The sequence below is a fragment of the Piliocolobus tephrosceles genome, chromosome 4 (genome assembly GCF_002776525.5).
Source record: "Piliocolobus tephrosceles isolate RC106 chromosome 4, ASM277652v3, whole genome shotgun sequence".
Taxonomy (NCBI): domain Eukaryota; kingdom Metazoa; phylum Chordata; class Mammalia; order Primates; family Cercopithecidae; genus Piliocolobus; species Piliocolobus tephrosceles.
The window spans coordinates 37,990,027-38,002,164 of NC_045437.1; the positions used below are offsets into that span (position 1 = coordinate 37,990,027).

General features: G+C 35.4%; 1 protein-coding gene across 10 annotated transcripts in view; it reads right to left on the reverse strand.

Annotated features, from left to right (window-relative positions):
• RICTOR (RPTOR independent companion of MTOR complex 2) overlaps positions 1–12,138 on the reverse strand; it is a 129,282-nt gene that overhangs the window by 31,801 nt on the left and 85,343 nt on the right. For all 10 annotated transcript variants that reach the window (XM_023216482.3, XM_023216480.3, XM_023216481.3 and 7 more), the window contains 3 exons: positions 9,498–9,565; positions 6,411–6,478; positions 2,672–2,754 (listed from right to left, as the gene is read on the reverse strand). In XM_023216482.3, the coding sequence (XP_023072250.1) occupies positions 2,672–2,754; positions 6,411–6,478; positions 9,498–9,565 (219 nt within the window). The remainder of the gene's footprint in view (positions 1–2,671; positions 2,755–6,410; positions 6,479–9,497; positions 9,566–12,138) is intronic.

The following is a 12,138-nucleotide window of genomic DNA, read 5'->3' on the forward strand; positions in this document are numbered from 1 at the left end:
ACAGAGGATGACAGCTTCATTCATGTATACTGCCCCTGGAGACATTCCAGTGGGACAAGGTATGGAGGTGGAAGACAGTGATACTGATGATCCTAGGCTAGTGTGTGCGCGTGTGTGGTTTTTTTGTTTTTTTTTTTTTTTTTTGAGACAAAGTCTCACTCTTGTCTCCCAGGCTGGAGGGCAGTGGCACGATCTCGGCTCACTGCAACCTCCGCCTCCCGGATTCAAGCGATTCTCCTGCCGCAGCCTCCCGAGTAGCTGGGATTACAGGCACCTGCCACCACGCCTGGCTAATTTTTGCATTTTTAGTAGTGATGGGGTTTCATCATGTTGACCACGCTGGTCTCGAACTCCTGATCTCAGGTGATCTGCCCGCCTTGGCTTCCCAAAGTGCTGGGATTACAGGTGTGAGCCACTGCGCCTGGCCTGTGTTTTTGTTTTTAACAAAAAGGTTTAAAAAGTAAGAAAATTAAAAAACAAAAATCTTACAGAATAAGGATATTAAAACCAAAAAAAATATGTACACCTATACAATGTATATTTTAAGGTAAATATTATTGCAAAAGAGTCAAAAGTTTAAAAAATTTGAAAGTTATAAAGTAAAAAGGTTACAGTAAGCTAAAGTTAATTATTTTTGAAGAAAAGAAATTTTAGTAAAATAAATGTAGCCTAAGTGTACAAGTCTGTGAAGTCTATAGTAGTGTACAGTCATGTCCTAGGTCTTAATATTCACTCACTTCTCATGCACTGACTCATCCAGAGCTACTATTAGTCCCGTAAGCTACATGCACTGTAAGTACCCTATATAGGTGCTGCGCTCTGTGGCCCAGGTTGAAGTGCAGTGGCGTGATCTCGGCTCACTGCAAGCTCCGCCTCCTGGGTTCATGCCATTCTGCCTCAGCCTCCCAAGTAGCTGGGACTACAGGTGCCTGCCACCTCGCCGGGCTAAGTTTCTTGTATTTTTAGTAGAGACAGGGTTTCACCGTGTTAGCCAGGATGGTCTCGATCTCCTGACCTCATGATCCACCTGCCTCGGCCTCCCAAAGTGCTGGGATTACAGGCATGAGCCACCGTGCCCGGCCAGTATTTTTAATCTTTTATACTGTATTTTTATCGTAACTTTTCTATGTTTAGATGTTTAGATACCCGAATTCTACTGAGTTACAACTGCCTACAGTACTCAGTACAGTAACACGCTATACAGGTTTGCAGCTTAGAAGCAATAGGCTATACCACATAACCTAGGTATGTAGTAGACTATACCATCTAGGTCTGTGTAAGTGTACTCTAGGATGTTCACAGGATGAAATCATCTAACAGTGAGTTTCTTAGAACATATTCCTGTCATTAACCAATGCATGACTATACCATATTTTGAAACTGTATAAGGCCTATATTAGAGAAGGGATAACTAAATGCTTACTACGACATACATCACTTAATCTAGTCATTAATTTTTTCATTAACCTAATTGTGCAAAAAAGCAATTTTCCCAAGGTCATGGAGCTAATAAAAAAATAAATAAAACCAGAGGTTAAACCTCAGTTGGTCAGACTCTCCAAAGACCATGTTCTTTATCCACCTATAGGGTAAGAAGTGAATTACCTCAACAGTTTGTTACCTGCTTACAGATCTTTCCATTTATAATCATATCCTTTCATTTCCATTATCTAAATACTTTTTATTTCACATTTAAACAAGGCACACCTGGCTAATATTTTCTAATAATATTTTTCAGCTCCAGGTTTGGTTCATATAAGGAAGGGCAAAAGGAAGAAACAAAATTAAAACAAATAAAAACATTTAAGGAGAAAGGAAAAAAATCACTTTAAGAATTCTCTTTTCCTTCAAATTCAATTTTACTGTATAATACAAATTCCTACAAATAATTTAGAAATATATCTAATAAATATAGAAATATTTACAACTCCATTTTAATCAAAACCATCATTAAAATAAAATCTCACCACATATTACAAAACATAAGTTAGAATGCATAAATACATTTACTTTTTGTTAAATGTAGTCTGTAGTACTTGAACCTTTTATAGTGAGAATGCCCGTGTGTGTTGTTCACATTGTTTTAATGAATAAAGCATAATTAAGTTCATATTTTCAACTCAACTTTTGTTTTTTTGAGATGGAGTTTCGCTCTTGTTGCCCAGAATGGAGTGCAATGGTGCAATCTTGGCTCACTGCAACCTCCACCTCCCAGGTTTAAGTGATTCTCCTTCCTCAGCCTCCTGAGTAGCTGGGATTACAGGCACCCACCACCTGAGTAGCTGGGATTATAGGTGCCTGGCTAATTTTTTGTATTTTTAGTAGAGAAGGAGTTTCACCATATTGAGGAGGCTGGTCTAGAACTCCTGACCTCAGGTGATCCACATGCCTTAGCCTCCCAAAGTGCTGGGATTACAGGCATGAGCCACCATGTCCAGTCTCGACTCAATTTTTAATACAGCCATTATTCCTAACAACAGCAATATTTTAAATGATTCCTATTATATTTAGGGTTTAACTAAGTAGTAAATACGTACTTGTGTATTTTAAAAATATGATATAGATCAACAACTAATGAGGAAAAAGCATCACCTGAAATAATTTTTGTTTTATAATTAATTCCCACTGTTAAAGGTCCAGGAATGAAACAATCCTAGTAACTTTTACCTACCCTTATTTCCATATTTGGTATGCAAAGTACTCCTATTAGAGACTGGATCCCAGAGTTTCCAGGTTTACATAAATTAATAATACCTAAAGAGGATGTAAAGAAAAAAAAATCACTGACATGAATTTCAAAAAAATTTCTATAGCAAGGTATAATATAAAATCTGTTATATTTTTCCAGGCAAAATTATATGATTATCTATGATATTATTTGGTCATCATAAGAGCTATTATATAACTGAAATATATTTGAAGCATACTCCGTATTTCTCTATTGATTAGAGATTACCAGTAATTTCATCACTTAAATTTCATCTTCAGTATCTGTTTCATATCCAAAAAGTTCATGAGTCTCACTGCCTGATGAACGCTTCTCTGGGAGTAAGAACATGGGAGAAAATAAGACAATGGTCTGTCTCCCCTCTTTTAGGCTCCTCACTTTAAAGTGAAAAATTCTACTTGGCATTTATTATTTAGAAGTTCAATTCTAAAATATATTGAATGCACAATAAGCAATAGACTTCAAATAAATTATATGATTCAAAATTTTTAAGTTACAGAACTAAGTTGAACAATTTTAAACATTAAAATCATGTCACAAAAGATGGATGAATAGCCAATAAACACACGCAAAATGCTCAATACCATTAGTCATCAGGGAAATGCAAACTATATTAATAACAAGAAACCAAAATATACCTACTAGAATGGCTAAAATTAAAGACTTACACCACCAAATACTGACAAGGATGCAGAACAACTGGGACTCACATACACTGACGATGGTAGTATAAAACAGTGTAAGTATTTTGGGAAAAAGTCTGCCAGTTTCTCAGGGACACAAATATACATCCACTCTCAGACCCGGCAATTCCATTTAGGTATTTACTCAAGAGAAATAAAAACTCATGTCCACAAAAAAAGCTTGTATAAAATTGCTCAAAGAAGCTTTATCTTTGCTAAAGGAGCTTTGAATAGTCAAATCTAGAAACAGGTCAAATGTTCCGTAACAGGAGAAGGGAAAAAAAAAAAAAAAACCCCAACAGAAACTGAAATGTTCATTGCATATTACTTAGCAAAAAAGGAGAATATATTACTGATATATACAATAACATAAATGAGTATCAAAATCATTATGTCAAGTGAAAGAGTCTTACAAAAAAGCCTTTGTATCAGTATGATTCCACTAAGTTTCAGAATAGGCAAAAACTAAGCCACAAAAATAATGGTGGTTCCTTCTTGGGAGTACCGAGTCAAAAACTGACTAGGAAAGAGTATAAGAGAACTTTCTAGGGCAATGATAACGTTCTATACATTGAAAAGGGTTTGAATTACAAAGGTGTAAGCATTTGTCAAAATGCATCAAACAGTAGACTAATGATGTGTGCATTTCACTCTACATAAATTTTACCTCAAATCTCTCCCCCCGAAAACAAATCAGGACCATAAACAAACATCTAATTCTAGTTAATAATGTGCATGCTGCAGTGTTCAGGAGTGAAGAGGACTACGTCTGCAACTTCCTTTGAGATATATTAGAATAACACAGATGGAATGATGAACGCCCAGGGGGATGGACAGATACATAATACAGCAAATACAGTAAAATCTAGGTGGAAGTATATGGGTGTTCACTATATAGTTTTTTCAATTTTTATGTATGTTTCAAATTTTTCGTGACATGTTAGGGAAAACATTCTTTAAAATGTCTTACAGGACTCTAAAGTTCCCTGTACTTCTAGCTAAGCGTACAGATTATTTATGAACAGTCTCTATGTCCTCTATGTTTGATTCAGGATCAAAATTCAAATTAAAACATACTAGATAAGCTTATTTGCTTAAAGTATCAAAATAGTATTTCACAAATTTTGATGTCTGATAGTAGTTTGAGAAATTACAGATAAGATATAGTCCCAAAAGATCGTACTCTGCTAATATGGAAAACAGGCTATTGTTGCATCTCATTAAAAAATGTGTTCTAAAAGATCATTTTTCAGTCAGTTATTTGGAACTGGAAATACATCAAAGAAATAATGTTACAAGTACACAAAAGTTTATTTAACTTATAAACAGTACTACAGAATATAAATATTATTTAGGAAGTTATTTCCATGAGACAAATGCTTTCAAGATTTTAACTTGTAATTATGATATTTCTCTTCTTACTTCAATAGAAAGGTAAAAGACTCCCACCCCTCTAAGTTTCCTTCCTTCTTTTTTTTTTTGAGACGGAGTCTCGCTCTATCGCCCAGGCTGGAGTGCAGTGGCACAATCTCGGCTCACTGTAACCTCTGCTTCCTGGGTTCAAGCGATTCTCCTGCTGCAGCCTCCCGAGTAGCTGGGATTACAGGCGCCCGCCACCACACCCGGCTAATTTTTGTATTTTTGGTAGAGACAGGGTTTTACCATGTTGGCCAGGCTGGTCTCGAACCCCTGACCTCAGGTAATCCACCCACCTTGGCTTCCCAAAGTGCTGGGATCACAGGCATGAGCAACCGCACCCGGCCCCACCCCTCTAAGTTTCTAATGATGAATCAGTATAAAAGAGCTCCAGGGGAAACTGAAACACAGTAGAAAGAATGTTTAAGAGCAATAAGGAAAGAGACTGACAGAAACAGAAATCATTACAGGAAGCGTAGAGTCTGTATGTAGGAAGAATAAGGAGATAGCAGCTAGGATGCAGGATAGAATTGATTTTTTTGGTAAGATACAAACAGCTCTAATGACAAGGAAGCTGATGAGTGGTAAAGGAAGATGAATATAACTACAGAAAACAAAGTATTGGGGAGCTGATGAAGTATTTTTAAAAAGTATGTATGACTGTTGAGTCATCATAGAATCCTATGGTTGTCCATCAACGTAAGGAAAATAGGCATTTATGAGGTATAGCAAGGCAGAGCTTTTTACCAAGCTGCTAAGAGAACAGAGAAAATCCCTGGAAACATACTGGTGTCAGGGGCCAAGTGGCCCTTCCATACATATGGCTGGAGTAAACATTTGTACAGAAAAGGTATTTGTAAGTTAGGGTTACCTAGGTTCACAGAAATGTTTAGGTGCATTTCCTTTTTTTTTTTTTTTGCTTATTGCTACTTCTTTTCCATGCTACCCCTTCACAATAATACAAAATCAAGAAGGAAGAAGATCAGTTTATTAATTCATTAATACATTGGTACAAAAGTGATTGCAGTTTTTGCCATTACTCTCAATTACTCTTAACGGCAAAAACCCAATGTTATTAACAACACATTTAATGGTGGTATTATTTTAAAAATAGTATTTACTTTTTATTCCATGGAAAGATAAAACATGTACAATCACTCTCCTCAAGAAATCTGGAACTATTAATGACCTATCTTGCTTATTTTGTATTTATGACACTACACTGTACTTTAAGTAACAAACTTTAGTTACATATACAGCTAACACTCAAGTTTTGTAGGTTATTTTGGTAAAGATCATGCTTACATTTTTTTAATTGTCCAGGTAATCATTAGCACAGTGACTGGCAAATAATTGATAAATATGTGTACACTGATCATAATATTAGCTAATTCCTATTGACTATTACAAATTTTCTTCACCATATTTTAATAATTTTGTACGAATTCCTTTGGTTCTAATAATAACACACAAAGTAAGACTAGATTAGCATCTAAATTAGATGCTACAATAATAACTTAACATTTGAAAAAGCAGTCTAGTTTTTCTTCTTGGATGTTATAAAGCAATGTAGAGTAACCTACCTGCCCATGATCGGAATGTTGCTATGATTCCCATTTTACTGGCTAGAAATCGTGCTTCTCTGTCTTCTCTGTTGGGGGTGGGTGGCGGGGGGAGAATCAATGAAATAAAATGTTAAAATGAGTTTTTTCCTGCTACTAAATCATAAGAGCTATCATTAATGTTTAAACATTTACACATAAAATTAAAACAAGACATTAAAAAACACAAAGATCAGATCTACACTAAAGCAAATCAGGCAATTATAAACTGACTTTGAACTTAAATTCACAACATCGTTTAAGTCCTAAATTCTGCTTTTCTACTGAGTTCTATATTCCTGCTCTCTCTGAAAGCTATTCGTAGATAAGATTTAATTAAGCATTAAGTCTGCTTAATAAGCATCTGTGGTACTAGGCTGCCCCTTAGCAAAGAAAATTATCACATAAACCTCTTAATTTTAATCACACGCACTCTTTACTTCACAATCTTTGCTCTAAACTTATTTGAACGTTTCCAACAAGCAAGTTCAACAACCTATATAGTCACTGAAATGTTATGAAATAACTACATATTAACATCACCAGCTACTTTCTTCCTTGACAATATGTACCCAACTGTGTCCATTATTCCTTCCTCTACAATAGTTATGACAATTAATTAAGCAATTCAATTTTTTATATCTGTTAAACATTTTTCATTGTTGGCTTATGGCTAGTTTCAATACTTAATAGCAATTTTGTGTCTCTTTATTCATGTCACTCCAACCATCATGTCTGCCCTGTCGATTGTCTCTTTTTTCCTGTGCCACCTTTTTTTTTTATCTTTCCTGCTTAAATTCTTAGTGGTTGTGAGCATACAGAAAATCACAGAACTGGGAAACACAGCAACAAAAAGTAGAAGGAATAAAGAGCAATGACAGAAAATCTAATTACATATTAGTGAGCAATTACATAGTCTACAAAAGTGGATTGAAAAGCTCAAAGAAAAAGACTAAGCTATGTAGCGCCAGTTAAAATGAGAAAATAACAGAAAAGAAAATGGAGGCAGGGGTGGCTTAGAAGGGAGAATCAGACACCTATGTTAAGCTTTCAGTGCTCTTTCTCTTGAAAAAGCTGGTGACATACATAGACTGTCTGGTAATCCATCTCTAACCTATTAAACTTATAATATTTTAAAAATCAGTCATTTCCCTGTTCCCTGGTCATAATGTACCCTTATTTACAGGCCTGATATCTACCTGCCTATATACTCCAGAAACTCAGAAGAAAGTATAGAACCAAACAGGAAAGGAAGGATTCTGATGGAATAGCCTCACCTTCCCAACTCTAAAAAATATCTAGGTTCACCTTATTATCCATCATCATACACAGAATTCTATAAATGGCCCTATCCCAAGATTCCATGACCTGATCTCTGGGTCCTGTGAACATGATGAGATATCACTGCTATGACTGTGACTATGTTTATGTTATATTGTCTAGTAGAGCATAAGACAGGGTATACATCATATAGCAGGCTTGATCTAATTAGAGAGCTTTCTCTAGCTGGTAGTCAAAGAAAAAGAGAGGCTGAAGGCACTAGAAAGATTCCAGCATTGTTGCCTTTGCAGAGGGAGGAGACCGCATGCCGAGGAATGTGGGAGGCCTAGAAGGTGAAAGTGGCCCCAGCTGACAGCCAGTAAGGAAAAAGGCATAGCAGTTGTACAGTAGCAAGAAACTAAATTTTCTCAACAATCTGAATGACCTTGGAAATGGATTCTTCACCAGAGCCTCCAGGAAAGAGCTGAGCCAGACTTCTGACCTATCAAACTGTAATCTAATAAACTGGTATTGTTTTAAGCCATCATGCTTATTGTTATTTGGTGTGCAGCAACAGAAAACTCATATACTCTCCATCAATAAGAGAATGTCTATATTTCAAAAGAAGCCAAGAAAGGGTCTTACAAATTCCAATTCATAACTAAAGTTTGCAAGAATAAGTCTGAGAAGTCTTAGAGGACGTCTACTTGGATCTCTTAGCTTAAAGTAAATCATGGTATGTTAGGGTGTGATAATTGAGTTCACAATGATGGATGTGACTAAAGGTATGAAACCACTATTTTGTTTTTGAGACAAGAGTGTCGCTCTGTCGCCCAGGATGGAGTGCAGTGGCACGATCTCAGCTCAATGCAACCTCTGCCTCCCGGGTTCAAGCAATTCTCCTGCCTCAGCCTCCAGAGTAGCTGGGACTACAGGCGTATGTCACCATGCCCAGCTAATTGTTTTTGCATTTTTTAGTAGAGACGGGGTTTCACCAGATTGGTCAGGTTGATCTCAAACTCCTGACCTCAGGCTGTCCACCTGCCTTGGCCTCCCAAAGTGCTAGGATTACAGAAATCACTATTTTTAACGCAGGAGAAAAAATGAAAAACATTTCCCTGGCAATGTTATAAAATTTAGGGAGGAATTTAAAAACCTGTACTATGTATCACAATAAGTTTATGTGGACAATAAACTAACTGAAGTGCAATAAAGTCTACCAGAAAAACACTAGATAACACATTTAATGGAAATGTGTCATTTGCAAAATCTTTACAGAGAGTGCTTTATTTGATCCCTAAATTAGTTTAAAGTTATCTCCAAATACCTAGTGAACATGTGCCTTTCTCTCCAAAAACACCCTGAAAATTATACTCTCATTTCTAGATAATAATCTTTACTCTACTCTCATTTATTTCTGTATTAAGATTACTCTCAGAAGTCTACATATTACATCATTCTGCTGACTCAGTAAGTTAAGGTCATTCTTCATTCTACCTACTGTTATTTCATTCTTTTAGTTTTTTAATGTAATTATGCTAAAATATATACAATACAAAAACAATGACCTTGGTTTCTGTCACAGTCTATCATATATTTTTTGAAATAAGAAATTATTCTTTACATTTCTCAAAGCTTTAAATTTTTTTAACCACAGTAAATTATGAGAGAAATACAACATAATTCTATAAAACAGAAAATTTATTTAAACTCACATTTCTCTGGCTGTACATGCAATCATGCAAACCTAAAAGCTTTAGTATTAACATATACCTTATCTGAAAATTATCAGGAACCAATATTACTTACTTGAGCTGTCCTTCAGCTGTATCTGGACTATGTCTGTAGTGAAAATCAGTATAGGGTGCTAAAATTCTCTATTTAAAAAAAAAAAAAAAGGAAGAAGAAGAAAAGTCTTTATTTTAAAATGCGTCCTTCCTGTAACAAACTAAAATTCATTCCATTTCTCTCTATCTTTAATGGGTTTACCGCCTGAGGGACTTATTTCTTCTAACTCATCGTCGGGTAACATGTTGGGTGATTTTTTTTAATGTACAAATTGAAGTTCTGAACTTTTAAATTGAGATTTAATATGTATCTAAAACTCATTTTCTCAAACTGAGCACACTCATGTAACTAGCACTAAAGAAAACGTTATAGGAATCCTCAAAGCTCTATTATACCTTTGTAGTCACAATCAGTATCTATCCCAAGATAACCATCTTGACTTCTGACACTATAATTAGTTTTGCCTGTCTTTGAAAATTTAGATAGTTCTATTAATGAACTGCATGTTCCTTTTGTTGCTGGTATAAAGAAAATCCAAATTATTTTTGTGTGTTGTTGTTTGTATTCAGCAACCTTGCTAAAATAACTCATTACTTGAGAATTTAAGAGATGGGATCTTATTCTACTGTGCAGACTAAGGTTTAGTGAGTGGTATGATCACAGCTTACTGCAACCTTGAATTCCTGGGCTCAAGCAACCCTCCCACCTTAGGATCCAGAGTAGCTGGGATTACCGGCTACTTTAGAACTACTATATTTTATTAACAACCTTCCCATCTTGTCTTCGGCATTACTGTGGACATTAATTTTAGTTCTAAATATAATTTAAAATATAAGAGATTAATAATTGCTTTTAACAGTCATGACTCTTTTAAATCTAGTCATATATTTACTTTTTCTGGTGCTCTTCATTCCTTCCTGCATTTCTCTGTCTTGGGTCATTTTCCTTTTAACTGAGGATTCCCTTTAGCCTTTCTTTATGTCTCCTTTCGACAACAAATAATATTTATTAATGTATACAGTTTCAGTGACTTAAGAATCTAGGAGAGGCTTGGCTATATGGTTATATGGCTCAAGGTCTCATAAGATTTCAGTCCAAGTGTTAGCCAAGCCTGTAGTCATCTGAAGGCCTGACTGGAGCTAGAGGATCTGTGTCAAGAAGTGTTATTCACAAGGTGCTGATTGTTGGCCAGAGAGCTCAGTTCCTCCCTATGTATTATCTCATTTGTTTTCTGAGCTTTATAACATGAAGTTTTATCAGTTTTAGAAAGAAAGTTTTGGCCACTGTCTCTTTGGATCTTTGCTTCTGCCAACTTTTTCTCTCCAAAGACTGCAATTATGTTTTATCCCTTTTGTGTTGTTCAATTTTCTTTCTTTTTTCTCTCTGTGCTTTACTGTGTGTGAATTAACATTATTTTTGTTTTACTCTTGGATATTTTTATTGACTTCTCTTTCAGTTTACTAATAATATCTTCCTGTTCAAACTGAATTTTAATTTCAGTGTGCTCTGAATTCCAGGTATCATATTTTCAGTACTAGAATTTCCATTTGATTCTTTTCACATATCCAATTATATGGTGAAATTCTCCATTATTTCATGTATTTTATTTATCTTCTTGAACAAATTAATCGGGATTGTTTTAATGTCTTTTTCCTCTATCTGAATTACCTGCAAGCATGTTTCTATGGATTGTTTTTTTTCTTTTGGGTTTTCAGTCATACAGTCATGTCTTTTTAAATGACTAATTTCTGACTGAATGTGTACTTTATAACAGGCTCCAAGTGATGTTATCTCCCACTCAAGATGGTTTATTCTTTCCTCTGCTAGACAGGTAGATTAAGGGGACTGATTACCTTATTCTAATGCCCAACTAAGTTAAATTGAGGCTACAATGTAATTTTGATAAGGCTAAGCAGACCTCTGGTTTTCCTGTGTTTGAGGTCTGTTTCATTTATATAAAGGCTTTGCTAATCCACTGTATGATATATAGGAATAAAAACGCAGCTGGCTGGGCATAGTGGCTCATACCTGTAAGCCCAGCAGTTTGGGAGGCTGAAGTGGGTGGATTGCATAAGCTCAGAAGTTTAAGATCAGCCTGAGCAACATGGCAAAGTCCCGTCTCTACAAAAAATTCAAAAATTAGCCAGGTGTGGTGGTACGTGCCTATAGTCCCAGCTACTCAGGAGGTTGACATGGAAGGATCGCTTGAGTCCAGGAGGTCTAGGCTGCAGTGAGACATGATCGTGCCACTACACTTAAGCCTGGGCAACAGAGTGAGACCCCATCTCAAAACAAAACAGAAAACAAAACACAGAGCCTATACATATTATCTTTTATTCATCTCTCTAATTTTAAAATTATAGTTTTCTTACTTGATAAGAAAAAAAGTAAAGCTAAACAAATTATAAAATATCAACAGTGCCAGTTTATTGCCATAGGATTCCAACGAATAATGTACTTGAAATCACTTACTAAGAATATTTTACTAACACTGTCAGTTAATAATACAGGCTGATGTCAATTTTATAACGTGAAGCGTTTTTAAAAATAGTCCTGATAAAAACAGAACACTTCAGTTTCAAAAAATGATTTGGAAAAACAAATTAGGGGACAATCAATCATTTATATCACATATGATTTCATATCTAAATACAAACAAATC